Below are 26,408 nucleotides of genomic sequence, written 5' to 3' on the forward strand. Positions count from 1 at the left end.
ATTTCTCTTCATCAACTTTTTCTTTCGTGAATAACTCAGCGCATAAAAACATTCCAATTTGATTTTGTTATAGAAACCGATCATTGAGGTTCTGACCTATCGTTCACATTGTAATAAGCTGGGAATGTGTTTGCAGTTAAGTTATGATCAAAAGAGCAAATCGGTCAAGAGAAATCGATCAAGTCGCTCACACCCCCTGCATCCTGAGCCCCTCATATAAGAAAGCAAACTACGAGACACTTTACAAATAACCACGCATCAAAAGTAAAAACAAAGTTGTTAACGCTCTCTGTTTTACTCTCTGCAAAAAACCCTCTTCCCTGTATACTCATAAGATCCATTTTTATAATCTGGTGTGATATTTTCGTGCATTGATATAACAGCACCAGTGACTATGTAGAAGGCGTGGTTGTGTGGAACAACCTTACAACCCAGCCGGCCTTGGTTCAATCCCTGCTAAGCAAAGTTTGTGATTTTTGGGTCTCAGTCTATGAGAATGAGCGGTGTGCTCCGTAAAAACAAACATTGTAGCACACAAGAAAAAGCATCTTTTCCGTCAAGAATGTTTTTTTCTGCCAACGCTGGCTTGGATGTACTATTCATAAGGAAGGTGCAACGTGTTTTCAAAAGTGGATATGACGTTTGCAAGAAGTGATTATACTCACACATATACCAACGCATTCACACATATAAATACACTCCACCCCCAAAAACTCACGAAACGAAAGTTGCGAATCGTTCATTTCTAGGGTACGCATAGCATTTAGTAGTTTTGGTACAGCTTATGATTAATTGTTTCTCTAATTTACTCCAAACACTGATCGTTCGGGAAAAAACGGCTGAACGTATCAATAAGAAACACTCACAGGAGTTTAGGGGATACGCTAGGCTAAAAGTATACTTGCTAATAATGGAACTTACTACAATATTTGGAAAATTACAGGAGAATTTAATTTTCCAAATTAAGAATTACAGAAGAATTTAATTTTCCAAATCGGAGAATTTAAACACAAAAATATTACGAGGTCAACACCATGTATTCACTATTTATATGCTTTTATTTTTCGAAAGAACTTAAAAAGCAATCGAAATTCATTCCAGACACTCCGCAACCCACATCCACCGCTGCGCAACCAACTGTGCGGAGATGCTACGTACCTGGAAAAGATGCTACATGGAGACGCGGGCCCAGATCGAGAAGTCAGGCTACGGATCCCGGTGGGAGTTCGATCGGAACGAGTTGTTCCGCCATGTTGACCACATGACACGCATCAGCCAGGATACGGCTCACGTGGCCAAGGTGAGGGCGGGCGTGAGCGTCTCCGATCTCCGAACTTAATTTAAAATATATTTCCATTATCTTAATTTTTCTCACCTCAACCAACAACCAACGCGCTAACATCAAGGTATTCATCGAGTTCGAGAACATGTTCGACCACCATTTGAAGAGCACGATCAGTGATCCGGATGAGGTGGATAATATATTGAAAAAGGTAAATTGGAGTTGTTCCTTGGGAGGCGGGAGCGTCTGTTTGTCTTTCCCAAGCAGGTCGCGCTGCCAATTTTCGACAATGGGTGAGAAGTTGATTGAAAAACCAAAAAGCTGACAAAAGAAAAGAAAGTGTGCTTGAACGGGATCATGGGATCTGAGTGGTTTGCAATATAATGTTAATTCAAGCGAGGAGAAAGCAAAAAATAGTGTTTTGTGAAGCGACCGCTGGGAAGTATGCTTATGCCCCCAAAACAAAAAAAAAACGAACCAGAACGCGAAACTTTTGTTTCACCCGTTTCACCTGCTCTTTTCCCGCGGAAACCACCCACAAAATTGGTTGCTCTTGAACGGGTTCTGGCTCTGGCGCCTCGGTGTGGTTTCCGCAGGTAGTGCTTCCGGGCGAAGCAAAATTACCATATCATTCCAATTCGTTCCGGGAGGAGAAGAATTCCGACGTTTAACTGTGGGGGGATGAGCTGCGATCAGTTGGAGTTCAAGTGAGGGAGGGAGGGAGAGCTGGTTTTCAATTTCAATCCGACAATTGGTCGGAAAATTATTCCGAAATGTTTTGAGAATTGTTTATTCAACAGGCTCATTCGTAGGATAAGTTTACCGGTTGAATGCTCTAATGAGATTTCGGGTGCGAATGATTGATTGTGGGAATCTTGCGTTTTTTTGTCGTCTCTCTCAATCGTCCCTTTTTGGCGGGGAACAATTTTTTTACCGCCTCAACTTTGTGGTTGAGGCTACAATAATGGTTTCAATCATGTATAATTGCACATGCCGAATCTCAAACAACTAGTTGAACACACAAGAAATGGAGTAAAACCAACAGATCAAATACCGGGTCAAATCAATTTATGTACTTCTCATTAGCTATTGTATGAATGGAATTATTACACATTTTGGTTTGTGCAATATAATTGTGCGTCTAAGGGCAATATTAAATTGTGTGAATTGTGCAATATATTGCGTTGTTTTAAATCTTGAAAATATATTGTACGAACGGGCTAATATTGTGCCGTCTGTTGGCAATATTGCGCAAAATCCTGTCAGTTAGTCTCTAGTGGTCGTTTGAACTAGCCATCTTGAGCACGCGTTATTATCATGAGTGACAATGAAGTCTATAAAGAATTTCAGCTGACCAATGCCCCAAAGGTATTTTCGACCACACGACGAGCACGACTCAATCGATAATTGAAAATTCTGCTCTTTACATTTAATGCTGCTTGGGGGTAGGGTTTCATAACATTTTCTGTTAACCCGAAGGCATCACAGGGTCTGTTTGCACAATGTGGTTGTACGTCTGTGCTCCTGATTGTGCAGTATTCAAAAAATTATGCAACCCACATTGCACAATAATATTGAACGTCTATGGGCCGGCTCAATGTACTGGGAAAAAGGTAATGAAGATGGTAGAGTTTCGAACGACATAGCCTGCGCTGCCATAACTATTTCTCAAATAGTGACGTCAGTTGTTGTGTTTATCTTTGATTGGGCCGTATCCGTATCCATGTGAAAATGCTATTTTCAGGAAGTAATAAAAAAAACGGATAAAATTGATATTTCTATGTGCCATTTTCACTCCCCCCACGTTCATAGACACAAACGAAGTTTCTTTATTTTAACGTTATAAAGTTGATGTTTCGAAGGCTCTCAGTGCCGTTGTGTATGTTATGTGAGAATAATCGCCAATTAATCAAAATTTCACCGAAAATATTACGGCTTTCGAGAACTAAGTATACAAATGGACTGGACCTTTTACTACAAAAATAATCGAAATAAGATACGATACAATTGTCATCTGTTAGAAAACAAGCAGTTGAATGATTTCATGAGAATTTTGGCTCAAATTATCATGCAACCGTGAGTACTTTCAACATTTTTTTGTTTTTTTCCATACACATTCTATATTGAATGCAAATAATTACGACACGTTTTTTTTTCTTGCCAATACAGATATACTTCGCCTACTGCTCCACCTCGATGTATATCTCATTGGAGCCGCCTAATGCCGAACACTCATTGGAGATCATAGATGCTCTCAAATGAAAACTGGGTCGAATCAATTAAAAAAAAACACACTTCGAACCAAATGTAAAAAGAAATATTGGTTGGTTGTGAGGGGGTGCGAAAGAGTAAGAGTGCTATAACTCTTCCGAGGAAGGCTTCCTGGGTCAATGGAGCCTACGAAAACGTCCTCTGGCAAGGAGGGACTCCAATATACCTTGCCGCCCCGCTGTCTCCCGGCAAAGGGTATATACCCATGAAATGGAGCTAAGCACAATAGGAATAATTAGAATGCGATCGCCCGAGGAGGGTCCCCGAACTGGAGCTGGGTACCACTAGGCGCCGGGTCATGTGGGCACACGAAATGAACGAATTCGTCATCCGCGCATATTACATATGCACTGCTTTGGAAACGGACATAAGCTGTCGCCCTTGAATACTCACAATGTTCAAGGAAGCGTATCCAGAGTTCGTCGGGATGCTTGACCAAAACGCGATGAACGCGAGGCGTAGAGCGATTGTACGCAACAATACGTTCTCCCAAACACAAATCGGTGAGATCAAGCAGAAGGTGTAGAGAGAACTAAACTCCAGAACGAACAGAGCAAACGATGTGTTGAGACAAAGTTTATTACAACTCAGCAATTCATTCACGAGTGGGGCTCGCGAATCTGTAGCCGCTGTGAAGGCTGATGGCATATAAAAGAGGCAACAGATCGGTCAACTTATGTCGTCAAGTTGTTGTGATCGTGCAGCCTACTGAACTTCGTCAACTGGGAGCTCACCAGCTGACGGAAAAACTGGACACACTGGTACAGCAATTGAGAGCCCTATCAAGACGGTTAAAACATTACTCTGACTCTGCAAAGTGCCAACAATAAAATCGAGTGTTCAGAGATTACGAAAGACCGACTCAAAGTACAGACCGATAACGTGCTTATCGACTCATCATCGACGCAGGCATAGTCGAACAAGCGATATACAACCAGCGGAGCCTAAGTATGGCCTATTTCGGAAGGCTTATGACTCAATATCTCATCCGCTTCTCGTCCGGGTATTGGGATCTATGAAATTAAACCCGCCATCGTTAGGTTCCTGCAGTGGAGCACGTCTCTACACCTCAGTGGTGGGAAAAATATGTTGCGGCCTAGAACGCTGCAGATAAAGAGGGGGATACTCCAAGGCGACTCTTTCAGCTCGCTTTGGTTTTGTCTGGCACTGAACCCCCTCAGTAGGACGCTCAAGAGAAATAGTCATGGTTATAAAATAAGGTATGGCGACGGCGTCCTCGAAGAAGTGACCCATACCTTATACATGGAAGATCTCAAGGTCTACGTTGATTCACGTTGCCAAAGACATAAGTAGGGTCATCTGCATAGAGTTTGGCCTCGATGAGTGGCGCTGTGTCCATCTGCTAAAAGGACAACTCACCGAATAGGGAGGTTTTGCAAAATTTGTATGTACCGCCCATCGGCTTCGGAACTCAAGGATCTTTGGAAGCTAAGAGAAGTCCCGAGAACAGTTCCAGTCGTGTTGAGGTGTTGAACATGGAGAAGCAATTGGCCGGCATCCAAAAGTTGGTCATTCTTAGCACCAGCGCGATTGTCCGACAATTCCTCGGTTAGAACGGTCAGGAACGGTCAGCACGAGCATGCAGATACGCACGTATTCCGCAGAGCCTAGCCCCCCTTTGGCATTCAGAAGCCCAGGGCAGGGTAATATTCTGGCTAAGTTCGCCTAGTCAAGAAGTGTGACAACTCTGCCAAAAAATGGGTGGATTATATCTATGATATAACTGCAAGGTTAATGTGGGACTACCGTTGGCTTAGTAGGCGTTTGTTTGTATTGATTAACATATTTGCTTTGAAAGAAAAGAGTTTGATCAATTCCATGTAATATCAATAATAGATTATGCAAATGGTCATCAGCATTTCACATAATCATCAAACCGTATACCGTAGAAATTTAGTGAGCAGAAGATATGAAGGCATATCTTCCAATTCAGTTTTGAATAGCCAAACCAAAGCGTTGTGTTCGTATCCGCTTTTTTAGTATGTGTGTGTACAATACATTCCGGAGTGCAAAAAAACATACGGGTACTTGAGTACCCGCGGCTTGCATGAATCAACAGCTTCAATTTCTACTTTTCATGTTATAACGACTTTAAAAGTTCATTCGCCTCTAGTATCTAAATTTCCCAGGCTCCTCAGTTTAGAAGTACGTGTTAGGGAAACATATTCCGGTCTGCACGAAGACAAGCGAGTACACAGGTACTCGCAGCTTGCATGTATTTGCAAAGTGGATTCCTCCAGGCACATTGATTTAGAAATCCGTGTTAGGGAAGCACATTTCGGTGGGAACAAAAATACCCCAGAATTGCATGCAAAGCGGATTCCCCCAGGCACATTGATTTTGATGTCTATGTTGGGGAAACGGTAAATCGGGCCAATCAAAACGAGACAGTTAGGGCGTTTTAGATAACGCTTGACATTCCACATTTTTCATTGTTTATCTAATGAAAAATAACACTTTATTCATTGTGAAATATGCGTAGAAATATCTCCTATCAATTGATGCAAGCATCTTTTCGATCTATTAAAAAAGGTTCGAGTTATAAGCATTCGAAAGGTTTGATTTTTTCCTGCATGTTCTGTGTTTAGGTTTTCATTTCATCATCCCCCCCCCCTCCATCTATATTCTGCGGTTAGACGTAGTCCCACGTCAAAAAACAATCAGCGTGTCTGGATGTCGAATTATCACGTCCATAACGGCTTCATTTGGCAGCCGTACGACGAACACTCTAATGCATAATCAATCAGTATTGATGGGTGTCATTTGTTTCCTCTGTATCACCCGGGCCAGGTTTATCGTCTCATCAATCACATCATTTCGGTGGACTATGACATCTTCGCGCCGAGCAACCTGGCCAATTGGGAAGCGACATTGGAGTACTTCTACAAGGGCGTAGAACAGGTGGAGCACGAAGCCCGGACGGCGCTTGACCAGTGCATCACATCCCTCAGGTAAGGCGACGGATTCCGAAATCAACCATCGGCAGAAACATAAATCATGTCTAATTTCACACGAATCTTTCGCCCTGACACGTGTACCTCTGAAATCATTCTTCCGCTTATCACACAACAACTTTTTTCCGTTCCCTTTTGCCTAGATCCGCCAACTTGGGCCTCGAGTTGATCAAGAACCTGGACAAGATGGAAACTCGGCCGGCATTGGCAAACCATTTGTCTTCCAAGTACGAAACTATTATGAAACAATTGCTGGCGGAAGTTGAGGCGGTTGGGCACGAATTCGAGGTACGTAAATTTGGATAGCGGGAAAACAGGGGGAGAAAAACCGGAAGACGAACAAATTTATTGTCATTTTTTCGCCTTCATGAGCATCGTTTTGTACGCTACTTTCACCTTACCGTACTGTCATCGCGAATTATTACATCCGAGTGAGCTCCCCCAAGCGGAATACATGTTTTCCTGTTGTCCTGACTGGCACGCTTCCGGTTGTGTCATGCAGGATAATGTGCTATCCGGGGAGAACTTCCCCACGAGAGAGAAAAAAAATCCGAACCGTCGTTGCTGTGGAGTTATTGTTTCGATATGCATGGAAATTAAGGTGTTTTATGGTGAGGTGAGCCTCGGTCGTATGTTATGAAACGCAACTTGGAGCCAAGCTTCTAGAGTTTTTTTTGACTGTTGAGCTCTTGATATTCATCTCATTCTTTTACTTCGAGAAAGCCTCGAACAAAAAAGCTCTTCTCATCTCCACAAGACGTTTACAGCACGATTTTTCAAATTATTTATCGAAATATTTCTTGGTTATGGTTTTGAATTCAATATCTCTTATTGAATGTTGTGATCCTCGATGTTATGCTTCAAACAGCACATCACTCAAGAATTTTTCGGTCTGACCATTTTAGGGTGGTCCAAAAATTATTATCTCCCCTTTTCTCCGAAAATCACATTTTTCAAAAATTAATAATTTTTAAACTGCTGTACCGATCTCGATAATCAACATATCAAATTGAAGCCAATTAGCTAGTCTTCTCTGAAAAAAAATACAATACTTGCAGAAAAAATGGATTTTATTTTTGTAATTTTTGATTATATGTGTTTTTCATAGTTTACATGGTGTCGGGACCAAGTGCGTTATATATTTTTTATATTTTTTCTTGAAAGCTGAGGTTTTTTTAAAAAACATATCCAAAAATCAGAAAGGCGTTATTTTTCGTTTTTTAGTCATGATTTTTCAAATTCAACCGATTGCCCGCAAAATAATTTTTCCCCTTTTATCCCAAAATTACTTTTTTCAAAAAATCGTAGCTTTTGATCTACTGGGCCGATATTAGAGTGCCAATGAAAATGGCCATCTCAAATTTTCAAAGCGAACTTGTTTAAAAATTCCTACGAAAATCTACCCTATGCAAAATATCAGCTCGATCGAACTTCATTTACTAGTGTCGCACAGCGGTCAAATGTCTTCAAATTGCATAAAACGTCGCGATCTACTGTCATCTCGAATTTTTTTTGTCAAAAATCGACGCTCTAGGACTTTATCGTTTTTTCGGAATGCGATGCAAAATGTATGGTTCAGGTTGCCAATGAAAATCGTCATATCGATTTTTCATACGGGACTCCATGCGAAATGTTGATTTGCACGATAAAATACCCTCTGCAAAATATTAGCTCATTCGGACTTCATTTACTGTTGTCGCAAATGTCAAAATTTAGGTTTTCTGTAAATCGAAAAATCCTCCAAGGGGGAGTTAAAGGAAATCGGAGTTTTCAAAAAAAAATTTTGATGCCAAATGTCTTAGCATTGCATGAAACGATTTTTTTTTGTCAAAAATTGACTTTCTGGCGCTCTGTCTGAAATGTCGATTTTTGACGATTTCCTTTACTCGATTTTTCGATTTTCATAAAACCTCAACTTTGACATTTGCGACAATAGTAAATGAAGTCCGAATGAGATCATATTTTGCAGAGGGTATTTTATCGTGCAAATCAACATTTCGCAGGGAGTATCGATATGACGATTTTCATTGGCATCCTAAACCTAAATCATCGTATTCCAAAAAAAAAAACGTCAAAGTCCCAGAGCGTCGATTTTTGACAAAAAAAAAATTCGAGATGACAGTAGATCTCGACGTTTCATGCAATTTGAAGACATTTGGCATCAACAAAAAAAAATTGAAAACCCCGATTTCCTTTACTCCCCACTTTTCGTGATTTTTCGTTTTTCAAAAAACTCGAACTTTGACCGCTGTGCGACACTAGTAAATGAAGTCCGATTGAGCTGATATTTTGCATAGGGTAGTTTTTCGTGGGAATCAACATTTTCAATCAAGTTCACGAGGGTCACTTTTTTCCCATATATCCATTGGCACTCTAGCCGATACTGATGATCGATATACCAATTTGAAGCCAATGGGTTGGTCTTTTTTGAACAAATGCCACACTTGGGTAAACATCTAGTATCATGAATGTAGTCTTTTTTTATCTCAACAGTTTATTTAATTAGGCTCATTTAGCAATTTAGCTGTAACAGAGCCAAATTCATTCGTGTACATTTTTATCTTAAGATAACCATTTTTGAGGCGTAAGAGTATCGCTATCTATCGATAAACATTTGTTTTATCTATAACACAGTAGCCGTTTTAGGCGCAAGAGAATTCCTATTCTATCGATGCACAACACATGTCGCATAAGAATATTGAACAAAAACTGAAAACATGTTAATTTTGAAAAATCATAACTCAAAAACGAAAAAAGCACCTCTCTGATATTCGGATATGTTATGTATAAACCTCAGCTTTCAAGAAAAACATATTTAAAAAATTGGTGCTCTTGATCCTTAAACCATGTAAACTATGAAAAACAATTACAATACATAATTACGAAAACAAAATTAGATGTTTTTCCCAAGTGTAATATTTTTTAAACAAGGGTTGCTCAATGACTTCAACTTGAAATGTTGCTCATCTGAATCGGTCCAGTAGATCCAAAGTGATGAATTTTTGTTGTGAAAAAAGGGGTAAAAATTATTTTTTCCGACATTCGGTTAATTTTGAAAAATTATAACTCAAGAAAGAAAAATAACGCCTCTCCGATTTTTTAAATTTGGAAAACTCAGCTTACAAGAAATAATATTAAACAAAATATAACCATTGGTTCGACAACTCGCAAGCAGATCGGACAAGTTATTAATCGATCCAACAAAGGTGTTTTTTTCACATCGAATAATAGTGTGCTTTTTCATCGGTTGCGCTTGCGAGTGTAGCGAAATTTAAAGTGGTGCGCGCTGAGGATCCAAATCAGACACATTCATCACACACGCCACACAGCCGCGGCAAGTAGAAATTTATTTTTCTTTTGTTTCCCTATCATTCCTTCTACCTTCTGTGCACGATTTACACCATTGTTCAACTTTGTGTTAACCAAATCGGCAAACGTTGGCATTAGGGGTGATCATTATTTCTTATATACCGTTGAACTTTTATTGGAACATTTTTTTCATTTTAGCATTTTATTTGACATAAAATAAATCATAACCTTATAAAAAAATATTTTTTTTTCACTCATTTATTTATTTTGAATCATTATATTCTGTTCATATCGAACAGTTGACCGATTTTTTTTATATGGCTGAGGGCGGGAAGGATCCCCCATCAACGCCATTGAATATTTCCGATACCGATCCTCCTCCTGAAGAGCAGGAAGATGAAGCTGAAGTTGAGGAAGAAACTTCTGTATATGAAGTTGGAAGTTCTGAAGATGAGGACATTGACGAAAAACAGGATTTTCGTCCAAAAGAATACCATGAAGGCTCCAAAGGCCCATTCATTGTATACTTTAGACGAAAATCTAAACCTCTCAATGTCATTCGTATCTCGAAGGAACTTACTCAGAAGATTTCTGCAGTTACCGAGATTACACGGATGGGGCCAGACAAACTACGAGTTGTCGTCTCAAGCAGGACCCAAGCGAACGAAATCACGCGCTGCGACCTCTTTGCGATTGAGTATCGCGTATACGTGCCCTGTTGCAACGTCGAAATAGATGGCGTAATAACCGAAAAGGGTTTGACTCGAAAAGAGATTATCGATGGTGTCGGTCGCTTCAAGAACTCTTCACTAAAAACTGTGAAGATTCTTGCATGCGATCGACTGAAATCTGTGTCACAAAATGACAAAAGTGACAAAAGGGTTCTCAATCGGACAAACTCTTTTCGTGTGACTTTTGAGGGTTCCGCCCTTCCAAACTACGTTGCAATAGGTGCACTTCGTTTACCTGTTCGGTTGTTTGTACCCCGGGTAATGCAACAAATGTATGCAACTCGGTCACACGGCCGCCTATTGTTGCAATAAAAAACGTTGCGCAGACTGTGGAGACAGCCATGATGAGAATCCTTGCGCGAAAGAGCACAAGTGTCTTCATTGCGGCGGGACTCCTCATGATCTTATCCAATGCCCGGTGTACAAACAACGAGGGGAGAAAATCAAGCGTTCCTTAAAGGAACGTTCCAAGCGGACTTATGCAGAAATGCTTAAGAGTTCCGTACCAACGAATCAGGACAATCCCTACTCCATTCTGCAGAACGACGAGCCTGTTGTTGACGCTCCCAATGCAGGAAGTTCCGGTACATCGCAGGGTGCCGTCAGGAAAAGAAAAATTACTTCTTTTCCATCACTCCCCAGAAAGACGACCGAAACTTCCCAAGTTGGAATGAAAACTCGAATTGAACGTGCTGAGAATAGACCGAAGCAAGTACCTCCTGGTTTAAGCGGTTCTTCTACGCACCAGGGGTCCTCAGCACTTCCCGGAGCAGCACCCACCCCGTCTGTTCAATTTCGCGGTCGAGGCAACAGCCACAATCTGGTTTGCTTGCGCTTTCTGACCTGGTGGACAACATTTTAAATACTTTAAATATAAATGACCCTCTTAAAAGCATAGTATTATGTTTGCTTCCGATTGTGAGAACATTTTTGAAAGAAAAATGTGGTTTTTTAGCAGCGTTCATTTCCCTCGATGCCTGATTCAGTGCAAGAGGTCAAGGATTTGACCACTGTAGTACAGTGGAATTGCAGAAGCATCATCCCTAAACTAGATCAATTTAAATTTTTAGTTCATAGTTCTAACTGTGATGTATCTTCCCTCTGTGAAACATGGTTTTCTTCAGCCGACGAGCTGAATTTCCACGATTTCAACATTATTCGCCTCGATCGAAATGACTCGTTTGGTGGCGTACTATTCGGGATCAAAAAATGTCACTCCTTCTATAGAGTCACTCTCCCATCGATGACAGGCATTGAAGTTGTCGCTTGCCAGACACAAATCAATGGCAAAGACTTCTGCATTGCCTCGATATATATTCCTCCAAGAACCATGGTCGGCCGCCATCAGTTTTTTGATATCATCGAGGCATTGCCAGAGCCGCGGCTAATCTTAGGTGACCTCAACTCCCATGGAACAGCATGGGTGTCACACTACGATGACAGCCGTGCCACGTTGATTTATGATCTGTGCGACAACTTCAACATGACAGTTTTAAATACAGGGAAAGCAACTAGGATAGCCAACCCTCCTGCACGGGCAAGTATGCTAGACATATCACTTTGCTCTTCTTCGTTATCCCTGGATTGCACGTGGAAGGTAATCCAAGATCCCCACGGTAGTGATCACCTGCCAATAATTTTATCGATCGCCAATGAATCAGGTTCTCGTGAGTCAGTCGATATTGCGTATGACCTCACGAAAAATATTGACTGGAGAAAATTTGCAGAAATAATATCTGAAGCACTTGTTTCAATGCATGAACTTCCTCCACTCGAAGAGTATAACTTTATATCGAGTTTGATTTACGAAAGCGCACTTCAAGCTCAAAAGAAACGTGTTCCTGCTACCACTTTCCGACGTCGTCCTCCATCACATTGGTGGGACAAGGAGTGTTCAAAGGTCTACCTTGAAAAATCATCCGCTTTCAAAAAATTCAGGAAAACTGGATTAGTGGAATGGTTTCGAAAGTACCAAGCTCTAGAAGCCAAACTAAAAGGTCTAATAAAGCAAAAAAGCGTGGATATTGGCGGAAGTTCGTCAATTGTTTGTCAAGGGAGACAGCTATGAGCACTCTTTGGAATACGGCTAGGAGAATGCGTGGCTGGAACCATACAAATGAAAGTGAAGAATACTCTGACCGTTGGATTTTCAAATTTGCAAGAAAGGTTTGTCCCGATTCCGTTCCTGCACAAAACGTCGTACGCGACATTCCGCTCCAATGCGATTATGAGAATTTTTCGATGGTAGAATTCTCAATTGCCCTCCTCTCATGTAACAATTCAGCTCCGGGGTCGGACAAGATTAAATTCAACTTGTTGAAGAATCTTCCCGACTTGGCGAAACAGCGTTTGCTGAACTTGTTCAACAAGTTTCTGGAGCTGAATATTGTCCCGCATGACTGGAGACAAGTGAGAGTGATAGCCATACGAAAACCCAACAAGCCGGCTTGCGATCACAACTCGTATAGGCCGATTGCAATGTTATCCTGTATTCGTAAATTGTTGGAGAAAATGATTCTACTTCGTTTGGACAAGTGTGTTGAAGCGAACGATTTGCTGTCAAATACGCAGTTTGGCTTCCGCCGAGGTAAAGGGACGAACGATTGTCTCGCGCTGCTATCTTCTGAAATCCAAATCGCATTTGCTCGTAAAGAACAAATGGCCTCCGTTTTTCTCGATATCAAAGGGGCATTTGATTCAGTTTCCATGGAAATTCTCTCAGAGAAACTTCATAATCGTGGACTTTCGCCAATTCTGAATAATTTCCTGTACAATTTACTCTCAGAAAAGCACATGTTTTTCAATCATGGCAGCATGAAATCTTCTCGATACAGTTTTATGGGCCTACCACAAGGCTCCTGCCTAAGCCCCCTCTTGTACAGTTTTTACGTCAATGATATGGATGATTGTCTAACTAGAAACTGCACGCTGAGACAACTTGCAGACGATGGAGTTATTTCCATCACGGGTACTAATCCCGTCGTTCTGCAAAAGTCGTTGCAATATACCCTGAACAATCTGTTCACGTGGGCCCTCAAGCTGGGTATCGAATTCTCTACGGAGAAAACTGAAATGGTCGTTTTTTCTAGGAAGCACGAACCCGCCCAATTCCAGCTTCAGCTATCCGGCAAAACGATCCAACACTCTATGTTTTTAAAATACCTGGGTGTATATTTTGATTCTAAGTGTACCTGGGGGAGACACATTGCGTATTTGAAACAGAAATGCCAGCAAAGAATCAATTTTCTCCAAACAATTACCGGAACATGGTGGGGTGCCCATCCAGGAGACCTCATTCAGTTGTACAAAACAACGATATTATCAGTGTTAGAATATGGCAGTTTTTGCTTCCGATCAGCTGCCAGGATTCATATTCTCAAGCTGAAGAGAATACAATATCGTTGCTTGCGTATAGCCATGGGGTGTTTGCATTCGACACATACGATGAGTTTCGAAGTCTTGGCAGGAGTACCCCCGCTTACTCTTCGATTCACAGAATTATCCTACAGATTTCTCATCCGTTGCAAGATCATGAATCCATTGGTGATTGATAACTTCGAAAATCTACTCCAACTCCTGACTCCTCAGTCAAGTTTTATGTCTTTGTACCATGATTTCCTTACCCATGAAGTGCACCCTTCACCGGGCATCTCCAACCAATTTTGCTTCCCATACTTTTGCAATTCCTCTGTCAATTTTGATCTGTCCATGCGACAAAAAATCCATGGAATCCCAGATCATCTACGCTCCGATTCTATTCCGCCGCTATTTTCGGCAGAATATGGGAATGTTAGATCTGATAAAATGTTCTTTACTGACGGTTCATTCATAAACGGGTCCACTGGCTTTGACATCTTCAATGAAAATTCCAGTGCCTCTTTCAAACTCAAAGATCCTTGTTCCGTGTATGTTGCTGAACTGGGTGCGATATACTACGCACTGGGGATCATTGAAACATTGCCCATCGACCATTATTTTATTTTTTCAGACAGTCTCAGCTCAATAGAGGCAATTCGTTCAATGAATGTTGATAAACGCTCATCTTATTTCCTAACAAGAATAAGACATCTATTGAGTGTTTTGGTCGAAAAATTATTCAAGATTACCTTAGCATGGGTTCCCTCTCATTGCTCGATTCCGGGGAATGAGAAAGCGGACTCGCTAGCTAAGGTGGGCGCTTCAGAAGGCTCACTTTTTGAAAGGCAAATTGCTTATAACGAATTTTTTCACATTCCTCGTCAGGACACACTCGTTAGTTGGCAGCGCATGTGGAGTGAAGATGAGTTCGGTCGTTGGTTACACACGATTATCCCTAAGGTTTCGACGAAAGCTTGGTTTAAGGGATTGAATGTCGGTCGTGATTTCATTCGCGTGATATCTCGGCTTATGTCCAATCACTACAACCTAAACGCGCATCTCTATCGCATTGGGCTCGCAGCAAACAATCTTTGTGATTGTGGCGATGGCTACAACGACATCGAGCATATTGTCTGGTCGTGTATCCGGTTCCATGCTGCTCGCTCTCAACTCTCTAGAGCACTGAGAGCAAAAGGCAGACAATCGGATATCCCCGTCCGGGATATCTTAGGTAGCCGTGATCCTGATCTTCTGCTTCATCTATACCTGTTCCTCAGAAACGCCGATGTCAACGATTAATGATGTTTCCTTCGTTGTGTCCCCGTTTCATATCCCTCCTATCCGATCGATAAACTTTTACTTAGTCGCGGCAATACATACACACACTCTTTACAGATACACGGGCCAAAGGTTGTGCAGTCCACTGATCATTCAACAAGAGCCAAAGGTTGTACCGCTCATGACAACTCTACACGAGCTGATGCTTGTGCCGGCTAGATACCATTCTATCCTGGATTCCTCGAGTCGAGAAGACGCACCACGCTAGATATGGGGTACAGACTAGGGGGGCGTTGCTGATTAATGGTCAGCTGTATCCCAAAAGGAAGTATCCCGTGTCGGGCACAGGTACAGAGCATTGGAGACAGCAACATCACAATTACGAAAACACTTGTAATACTAACCTCGAGCCAACCGCGAGTAATCGGTTACATATTACTCACATAGTTATAAGGCAAACATTGTCGAAATATTGAACTCCCGGCCCCGTCAGGTTGACGCCATATGAGCCTTAATAAAAATATATATTTTGGATATATATTTGGATATATATAAAATATATATATATATATATATATATATATATATATATATATATATATATATATATATATATATATATATATATATATATATATATATATATATATATATAGCGCCCTTGGGCCCGAGACCATGTAAACCATAAAAAAACAAATACAATCAATAATTACGGAAACAACATCAAATTTGTCAGAAAAAGTAGTATTTTCTTTTTTTCCAAATAAGACTAGTCCATCAATTTGATATATTGGTCGTCAAAATCAGGCCAGCATTGGACCACCTTAAAATGGAAATAGGCACCCCAATGAAAAAAAATAAGGGTCCAAAATTTTGCGATAAAGAACAAAACTACCAATTTCCACGAAAATCTTAGAACCAATAAACCGGTTTGGCATGGAGTGGCTGTATATAGATATGAATAGGAACATGCTAGAGTTCTGATAAAACGCAACAGCTCTGAACTACGGTCGGCGAAAGTAAGATAAAAACATATTTTCTGAGTACAAGTCCGACATAAGAATTATTTCGCCACTCAACTACATTGCGAACCAAGTGTACATTCCCAATAGTTCAGCTTTCTTGTTGGTACCCCGCAATCAACAAGAGCAATAAAAATATTTCCGGTAATATTTTCCCCCTCAGCAACAACCTCAATTATGCGGTCCGGTGGAGTTTTGCGGAGCAACCGAAACTTCCACAGAACTATTTTGCGTTATTAATATTTCCCGGACTAGCCAAAAGTTTTCCTCAATTTTCGTAATCTGCTTACCTGTTTTTATCCACCGCTTAACCGCTATTTTTTTTCTCGTCCTTTGGCAGAAAAACAAAAACAAACCACCTCTGCAGCGGAACGAGCCTGGCCGCGTCGGTGCGATCTTCTGGGAGCGCTCGCTGCTCGCTTTCATCCGGAAATCCATGACAGCTTTCCGCGAGGTTTGTGTGTGTGTGTCTGTTTGTTGACAATTTATGACTGACTCAGAGGGCGATCAAAAATTGTTCCCCCTTTTTATTTGCTAGTTTGAAAATTCACATCACATGAAAGGAGCAGCGCCACCCGATACGGATCTAGGGGTGAAGAGTAAGGCTCTGGTTCCGATGGGTGGTGGTGGCGATGGAGCAGGACTTGACGGCCGACAGAAACGTTCCATCGTTGCACAGTACATGAAGCTGGTGGAAAGCATCCGGGATTACGAGAAAGAAAAGTTCCAGGAATTTATGGCCTACGGAACGCGAATCGTGAACAGCATCCTGAAACGCAACATACTGAAGCTGGAATTCTGCGAACCGATCTTCGGTAGGCAAACACCACTGTTGCGAAACAAGCAATCATCTGAAGGCGGATCTTTGTGTTACTTTGTGTTTTGCAGAGCTCGAGCAGGAGAAGCAAGTCGCCCGCTCGAAGAAGGCAGCACGATCCAAAACTTCGCGACGGCCTTCAGTACTAATGGCGGGAGCTGACAGTAGCAAATATGCGAACATAGCAACCGCCGTGAGGTGGCTCGTCAATCGACCGGAATCGCAGAATCCCGAGCTGACGCTAGCTCAAAAGTTGGTTGAAGCGTCCCGCAATACCCCCTCGACGGTCGGCTCGTCCGCAACGACCATCGGGATGCGAACCCCGGCCGCAGAGTTTAAGATGAAGCAGGCACAACGTTAGTTGAGCTGAACTTTCGCACCCTTGAAATTGATTCCACTCGGGGCTGCTCGTTGAGCAATGAACATTGGGGTTTCTTCCCTCCCCCTTCTTTCAACCCCTTTCTCGGGCAATATAAATTTCCTCTATCGTCTTACATTTTATTTTACTTTTCTATTCGCAGTGATGGTGTCAGCAGTTACCCAGAAGAAGCTTCCCACTTGGCGCGAGGTGATTGGAGACTCGGTGCTCATTGAATACAAGCTAAAGTTCGCTGTAAATTTTTCGTACGGTAAGCCTTCCACACGACTGGCACAGTCGATTGGGTGTGAAAAATGGGCTGCGGAAGGGGTCGCAAGAGGCGCCCAATCTGTTTGAAAAACACTGACTCCGCGCTTTTGAGCTTTCGAGCAGACTGGAGTTGTTCTGTCTTCTGAGACTGATTATCATTTCCAATAACCCACTTGACTCGAGGGGCGGTTACTAAAGTGTATATCTTCCTTCTCTCGCTTCTTCCCAACTCGCCCTCTCGCACATGTGCACCCTGGCCCCGTGGTTTGCGTTGGACAGAAATATTCGATGTCATCAGCGAAGGTCAGCAGTTCGAGTGTATGGGATTCACGCTCAGCAAAGTCATTAGGACCGCTATTATGAGAAAGGTAAGCAACCCGCACAACACACACGTATACCCCTTTTCCGACATCATTTTGCACTATACCATCCCTTACCGTGTGGCAGAAGGAGTGAATTTCAACGTGGGGAAACCTTTTCTTGGGAAGAAGGCACGTTTTTCGGATGGCTTAAGAAAACGTCCTTGATTGCCGGGGATGGCTTTATGGGCGGGATTCGAGAAAGCCAAGTAATGATGAAATCATGTATCCAGTGTTTGAATGGTTCGAGCTAGGAGCAATCAATCTGAGCTTGGTGGATTTCTTCGGATGGGCTCAGCGGTTTAATTCTATTACAATCTGCAGCTGCCGGCAGATTTGAGGGTTGAGGGTGGGGATTGAATTAAATGCTACGTGGGAGTGTTTATATTGCGTGAATATTTGGAAGGAGTATCAACTATAATTGTCAAATGTTTTCGGAAGACAACGATGCAATAATGAACTGTGAAAGTTGCTATTATTTCACACAATTATTCGTGTCGAATTGCCAAAAAACACGCTCTGGTTGGATTTCATATGACATGTTCAAGAACAGCGTTACAACCATTCCATGGCAAAACAATGTCACTCGACGAAAAAAATCGAGGAACATAGTGGAAAGTAGTTTTTTTTTGTAATTTTTGAAATGCTGTAACTTCGTGAAAACTCAACGCATGAAGATGGGATGTACATAATTTTAAAGCTTAAACTTAAAGCTTTAAAGAAGTTAGAAGGGATATTTTGAAAACATATTTTTATCTGAACGTGTGTAAGTGCAGTAGATAACAATATCGGGAAGAAATGAAAAATGATTGATTTCTGTTTTTTTTAGACTACCACAAGTTATTGCTAACAAACTTAAATGGCAAAATGGTGGCAGTAGGAGTGAATTCCATCGTCTGGAAACCATTCTTTGGGAGATAGCAAAAAACACACAAAATCTCTGAAAAGCGTGTTCGAGAAAATCGAGTTTCGATTCTTCCCAATATTGTCGTCCACTACACCACGATAAAAATATGTGCGTAAAATATTGTTATACTTACTGGATACTGGAGCTTTAAAATGATATACATTCCATCTCTATGCATTCATTTTTCACGAATTTGCAGCATGTCAATAATCACTTAATAATTCCGACTTTTCACTCTGTTCCTCTATTTTTTGTCGAGTGTATTTGATAGAATGCTTACTAAATAAAACCATTACTGCCACTAAATAATGGATAACAAACATTTACGGCAAACTACAGCAGGACTTCTGCGTGAACTTCAAAACTTTAGCTAGGGGAAGTGGGAGCAATGCGGAAATATCAAGCAAAAATTCTATTGTATCTTTAGAAACTCATGTTTGCTTAAAGTCAAAAACAGTTTCTTGTAGTTCAATACACCCGTACCTCGCTTTACGGCCTGGATTGGTTCCACGAAACTTGGCCGCAAAGCAAAAAGCCGTATAAGGAATCAATTATTGTAATACAAATTCTCATAAGTTAAATCGGGCCGGTTCCAAATTTATTAAATTTGTAACATGGTTTCTCATTCAAATGCATTTTATCTTTTTTATTTCATTTGAATCAAAAACACATACATAAAAAAAAACATAAAATAATAACAGACTCCAAAAACCATAAACATAAATGAAACAACTTCATGTTTCACGAAATATATATACAGCCATGCGAAACCGATATAGTGGTTCTCAGGTTTGCGTGAAAAGTGGTAGTTCTGTTCTTTATCGCAAAACATTAGACCCGTTTTTTTTTAATTTTTTCAGTAGGGTGACCATTTCCATTTTAGGGTTGTCCGAAAAAACAACTTTTTCCACTTTTTTCCAAAAAAGAACTTTTTTAAAAAAAATCATAACTTTTGAACTACTACACCGATTCAAATGATCGACATATCAATTTAAATCCAATTTCCAGGTCTTTTTTGAGGAAATACTACATCTGCAGAAAATTCGAATTCTGTTCTCGTTATTATTGATTGTTTTCGTTTTTTATTGTTTTCATAGTGTCGGGACCAAGGGCGCTATATATTTTTATTTTTGTTTCTGAAAAGCTGAAGATTTTTCACATAACATATGTCGAAACCAGAGAGGCGTTTTTTTCGTTTTTGAGTTATAATTCCCAATTTTTCCCCCTTTTTCCCAAAAATGACTTTTTTCAAAAATTCATAACTTTTGAACTACTGGACATATCGACATATGAATACCAAATTTAACAAAAATCTGAGAACCAAAAATCGATTTGGCATGGGATAGCTGTATATCGACATGGCAAAACTAATTTTTGTCGTTATAGCGGATCACTTTAGGTCGTAAATCGAAAACGTGTCTTAATTGAAGAGGGCCGTTATAGCGAAAGGCCGTATAATGAGCGGCCGTATAACGAGGTATGGGTGTATTCTGTATCGGTAATTGTTCGATCAAATGTTTCACAAAAAATGTTTTCCATTTATTTTTAACGGGCCGAAATGTAGAACTTTTCTATTGTGATGCGGATAATACGGACATTTGATGGGGGTGAAACGGAGTTTTTCCCAACAAACAATCATTAGCTGTTATTAACACTTAAAATCCCAACGACGCCAGCTGGGATTCAACTCATGCCGATCGGTTTGTGATTGTGATTACATTAATCACACAACCACTGGCGCCGTTATTGATGGAAATTTAATAAAAATAAATATTCCAGTCAGACAAATACCATCTTTTTTTTATAGTACCGTCTGAGAAGAGTCACACAAATCAAAATATGGTCAAATAAACGATTCCACCACTCCTTGGAGGCGGAGAAACGTTTGTCCAATTAATTTTAAGCTGTTTTAACGAACAATATTGGCTGTAGTTTAAGTAATTTCTCCTAATTTACGTGAACAAGGTTCGAATTGAGGTTTTGATGACAAAAAGTTCATGCATTATTAGACACAGATCCGAACAAAACTATCATAGAAACGTCACCCTGATGGAAATATGGCGATTTGATTTCCGTTTATAGACGCGAAGCATCCCTTAAGTTGGGACCAGAATGCCGCGTTATGCGTCGCCTTGCGACAATTGTGCTTTGACACTTCATTTTAAATATGTGTATTTCCATTTAGTCGAACACAATAAAGCGTTGCGTCAGTAGCATCGTTGTACTAAACGCTAATATTTGTTCTGCTTGCTGCTTGCGCCGAATTCGCGATGACAGTGTCATGGTGTCGACGTCTGGTGGCAACTTCAAATAAGGGCCATAATTTGGATCCCAAACTCGTTAGTGTGATCTCCATCAGATTAGAAGACACGAAGCCACGGTTTTAAAATTCTAAAATTTGAATGAAAATTTTCACATCATGTTGTTTGATGACTTGAAACACGTGTTTCTGACTTTCATTCAATTATATGGCTAAACAATTCCAACATTGTTGCTGATTTTTTTCATCATAATATAGAGTTGTCTTCATAAAAAATTTTCGTATGAAACTTTTTCACCACCTGCAAACAAAAATATTTTTCATTTAAATAGAATTCTAGTTTGATATGGAATAGCTTATTTTCATTCATAATTTTAATTTTGAAAACGTGTTCATTCTGACTGAAAATCAGCTATTCTTTCACGCTCCCCTAAACTAGTAAACGAAGCTTAATTCCGCCAGCGCGGATATGTCAATGTGTTGTTTTTAACAAAAAATCAACTGATCCGTGGACACAACAAGAACAAGTTTTTCATACGAATTTTATTTTGTTTTTGTTTACATGAAAATTGGTGACTCGAATGCTAGATTGTGACTGCAAATCAACAGATTGCGTCGGGCGAATGTTTTAGTACAAAACGCAAGCAATGACAGCTGATGAGAAGCAACGCACAACGCGGCATTCTGTTTCCACCCTTAGGAATAGGGTGAACAGACTTTTCAATGTCTCGCTTACTCCCGCTGGAAACTGTTTGTTTTTTTTTTCATAATTCAAAAAAAATAATTGCATTCACGTTTTGGCATATACATAACATTGCTTTGAAGTTGACTAACATACCGGAATATTACCACCAGAGAATTAAATTTTAAGATTAATTTATAACGAAGCTGCAAATAATAACTCCGCCTGTGGATTGAAATTTATACGACTTTCGATATGATTTAGGTTTTTCGGTTTTTGGTTTCCCCTTTCACGTTTAATCAGTCGATCAGTTAAATATTATGAAGTAAAATCTAGGAGCGGGTCTTATAAACAATAGGATGAAACCCAAAATGTAACTATACAATCCAATCGTTTATCCACCTTACCCCACTGTCCGTCTTACCCGCACATCCCCTTATCGAATGTAGATCAAATTAGAACAGAGATCAATTCAGAACATTCGTTACATCGAATCGCTCATATTGGAAACCGTCGGAAAAGACCCCTGGACTGCAGACGGGTTACCTGGAAGGAATGCTCTGTCATCATTTTGCATCACTTTATTACCCTTCCCCCTGCTAACGCCCCGGATATCAATCGGTTCAGTACTGAAACTTTACCGACTGGCCATGACTGACACACTGCGTTTTGTTTTTATTGCCCAACCTGGTGAAAAAGTGACACCACTGCAGAAACAAAACCAACCCAAACTGCTGGGATGACTCCAACGCACCGGTTTCTGTGGCAAACCAACAGTTGTGGTCAAAATTAAAACTGTTATGTTAATTTATGATACCGACACAGAGTTTTATTGTGCTCCTGAGATTACGATGTTCGCTTCTGTGGCAACTGTGTCTTTTATTGATTCCGGGAAGGGGCAAAGAAGGGACGTTTCCCTTGAATATTAATTCGAGCTTCGTGACTTCCGAAGATAAGCATATTTATGCTTTATATCTCGTGGGATATCAATGGGCGCAAACCATTGATTAGCATTCTGTTTTGCCATTTGTCAATGTGTAGAGTGTAGTGAGTGTACCGGTTAACCATTAATATTTTTTCATTTTTTTCAGGAGCAGCTGTTTACGGATGTGGAACACGTAACCAAAATGGTGAACGATTATAACGATATGGTACTCAGACTAGCGGCACCGGAGGTAACTTTGCTTTTTTGCACGAACAGGAATTTAATTATACTCTCAGTTTTCTTAACATTTGCACATGCTGTTTGCACGGGCTCTATCCACATTTTCGTTCTCCCCCATCGATGGACTCCAGTAGTGGTAGCAGAAGTACTGGAGGTTTGTCCGATTCCTTTTTTTCTCGCTATGTTTTGAAATACTTTGTGCCAACAAAGGACTCTACTGACAAAGAGCAAGCGCTTTCGACGGTCGAATCTGGATCAGTATATTTTCACGTAGCAATGGACAACGTCAGCCACTTCCTAACTGTGAAACCTTGATTTTTATTTGGATTGTAACACATGGCCGTGAAATATAAAATCGTCTAGGCAACGTTAACGAGGACCTTTGATCCACAAATTTCCAAGCAATGCACTCACTTTATGTGTGCATAGAGGGGAATACGTCAACTATCGTTTCGAGACGAAAATGCTAGATTGGGGAAATATGGGTTAGAGCTAGAGTTTAAACGTATTTAATATTAGAACTATAGTTCACCAATTATTTTACCGGGTGTAGGGCAGCTGACCCGAAATCTTTCAAATGATCATATTTGTTAAAAAAAAGTCTACGCATATGGTCTAATTTCATCCTCGACAGTTATTTTCATGAGCAACTAGGAGGTGATCTGAAAACTATTTTAATTACAATTCTCAAAATTATTCCGAAACCGGCAACAATTCCACGCCTTCTATCAATTCAATTTCACGATTCTTGCGACTCAAATAACTAAATAATTAAACTCATCGTTTTCAACCTGCAACATAGCGTCGTCTTCGGCCGGGTGACATATTCTATGCAAATCCGTCTGACCCAAGCAGCGCGACCTGGCTAGTAATGCCCCATGTGCTGTTGAACACATTAATTCATCCTGAGGGGTTCATTTCCATAATAAATTCGCAGGGAAACTTCACCCTTCATAAATAATTAACCGAAACTAAAACATACCGGCTGGCCGTCTCCGGTGGCCATTCCTTGGCGCGACATCGAGCTATATTAGTTAGGCATAACGTGTCGAAAAAATAAAAAAAAGAATGGTCCAATCGTTTTTAGTCGGAACAATTCTTGAAATCTGATTGAGATTCACCCATTAGACGAGTTCAATTTTACCAATAAGGACGCGTTTGACCCAGCACGACAGTAACAATACCCGATGTACCACCAACGTTTCGGGGGGGCTATTAATTTATTCCCGCTATCATAAATATTCATGGATAATTTTAAGTAACGAAGCAGCGCACAAAAGATGACTCTAGATCCCAAGGAAATGACAATGGAGAGTCATCGGAGCCGCACCGTAAGTCTCTCGAAGAACGGTACGGAGATAATCGTGATTATCATATTCCTTCATCGTCGAAAATCCCTGTCCTGCTGGCATTTCCGACTGCTCTGCGATTGTTCGTCTCGAGGAGGTTGAGATTGAAGATTGGTGTTCCAAGATTTCCCTCACGGTGGCGTGTTGTCTGAGAACGACCACGACAGTTATAGAAGAGAACTTAATTTTGTTTCAATTTTTAACTTTCGTTGAAACTGAGAGCAGTTATTGACTGGCTCGAACCAATCATTGACATCTCGGCTCTTGCTTTAGTGAACCTTTGATTTAATTTTCCAACTAGCTCAAATGTACAACCGCATCTGACACAAAGATGCCAGAATTTCTCTCGAGTCGATTCGTAGATTTTCTCGTATCTCAGATTTCTATGGATTTCATATTTCGAACGGATTAGCAGCACTTGTGGCAAACCATAGAATTTATGAATAATTTCTGAACATTTTACTGGTAGAAAAAATAATTAGAACCACAATATTATATAGCTTCTTATCTAAGGCCGTTTAATAATTCAAGTTTTATTGCTAACCAATTCTTGAGTGGATATTCAACAAAAGTTCTTTTGGAATTTTATCTAAACGTATTACATTGTGAGTGACTGGGATTGATTGGAAACAAAATTTTTGTAACAACAACTTTTTCATGTTTTCTTTGAAAGAAACCCGTTTTTGTGGAAAATTGTAAGTATTAAAACATTTTTGATTTTCATATTGAAATTTTCAATAATTGCCCACATTTCATTCTTTGACTACAACCTTGTATAAAAATAGACAGAGAATAAATTGCGGAATTTTGTTTTAATTCTCATTAAAAAAAATATGAAGCAAATTTTAAAAATTATCCTGACAAAAAAACCAAGAACTGTTATTTATTTTTCCTGAAAATGCGTTTTATTTTTTCAAATTCTGAAAAAAATATATGAACAGTTTATACAATAAACAACGAGTCATCCACACATTGGAGGAGGGCAACTTTCATAAGAGAATATTTTTGCTAACACCATTGTTTTCATGTTTTTTTTTTGAGAAATTACTGCATATATATTACTTGTCATATTATTGTGTGTAAACTCTTGCGATTCACATGTTCTGCCGTATTTTTTTTTCAGAAAATATCAATCCCGAGAGTTTACACACAAAAATGTTACGACTGTGAGAGAAACCACACACAACGGCTTCAGAACCGCAGCTTTACTTTGGTTGATAGAAACAATCAAGTTCAGTATGAAGTTTTGGGATAAAACCAGTGTTCGGAAAGCAACGCGGTGCTGATGTGCAACTTTTTATTCTGCACCCAGTTGAACTATGCAAATATGTCTGGATTCTCGTATACGGATTCTCACTCCTTGCGCACACCTGCGCCCGGACGCATCAACGCACACCGAAACAAAATTGAAATGTTTTGTTTTCAACACCGTTCGCTTTAAAGTTCGAACATCCTCCCTGAACCGTATCCTTACACCGGTGTATATGCTCAATTTTAAACCGCGCTCGAATTTTGTTCGCCTGCTTTGCTTTCTCTGTTGAGGCGGTGCGTATGGGGACGCGCTGTTGTTTTTATGCTAAGCTTAGAACGAGCGAAGATAAACGGGCGCTAGAATTTTATGTGTTCGTGTGTGTGTGTAGAAAGAGACGCGCATCACACAAGTGAGAAGGGATGTTTGGTATCTGCATTCTGCGCCGTACTGATTTTGGGTTCACTTGTTTCTGAGTTCGGCGCGCTTCGTATCAAGAGAGTATACGAGTTTTCTTCGAGCGCTCGCTGATGAAAATTGAACTCGAACGCAACGCAGCGCATGTTTTCTGAAAACTGGATAAAACTAATAATAATACCTTTAAAACCACTAACCTTTGAGTTCGTTTTTACTTTCAAAATGTTACTTAAATCCACCAGTTTAGACGTTCCACTACCGTATCGTGTTTTGATTTTTCTCATCTTTCAAATGCAAGCAACAGAATCGTCCAAATTAGTGTGCTTTTTGAATTAGAGCCAGTTTGAGAC

General features: G+C 40.3%; 1 protein-coding gene across 2 annotated transcripts in view; it reads left to right on the forward strand.

Moving 5' to 3' along the window:
• LOC129763591 (dynein axonemal heavy chain 10) overlaps nucleotides 1-26,408 on the forward strand; it is a 191,683-nt gene that overhangs the window by 24,221 nt on the left and 141,054 nt on the right. For both annotated transcript variants that reach the window (XM_055762828.1, XM_055762829.1), the window contains exons 11-20: nucleotides 1,102-1,300; nucleotides 1,407-1,493; nucleotides 6,365-6,525; nucleotides 6,672-6,816; nucleotides 16,566-16,679; nucleotides 16,764-17,040; nucleotides 17,114-17,398; nucleotides 17,564-17,671; nucleotides 17,950-18,038; nucleotides 22,970-23,053. In XM_055762828.1, the coding sequence (XP_055618803.1) occupies nucleotides 1,102-1,300; nucleotides 1,407-1,493; nucleotides 6,365-6,525; nucleotides 6,672-6,816; nucleotides 16,566-16,679; nucleotides 16,764-17,040; nucleotides 17,114-17,398; nucleotides 17,564-17,671; nucleotides 17,950-18,038; nucleotides 22,970-23,053 (1,549 nt within the window). The remainder of the gene's footprint in view (nucleotides 1-1,101; nucleotides 1,301-1,406; nucleotides 1,494-6,364; nucleotides 6,526-6,671; nucleotides 6,817-16,565; nucleotides 16,680-16,763; nucleotides 17,041-17,113; nucleotides 17,399-17,563; nucleotides 17,672-17,949; nucleotides 18,039-22,969; nucleotides 23,054-26,408) is intronic.

The sequence above is a fragment of the Toxorhynchites rutilus genome, chromosome 1 (genome assembly GCF_029784135.1).
Source record: "Toxorhynchites rutilus septentrionalis strain SRP chromosome 1, ASM2978413v1, whole genome shotgun sequence".
Lineage (NCBI taxonomy): Eukaryota > Metazoa > Arthropoda > Insecta > Diptera > Culicidae > Toxorhynchites > Toxorhynchites rutilus.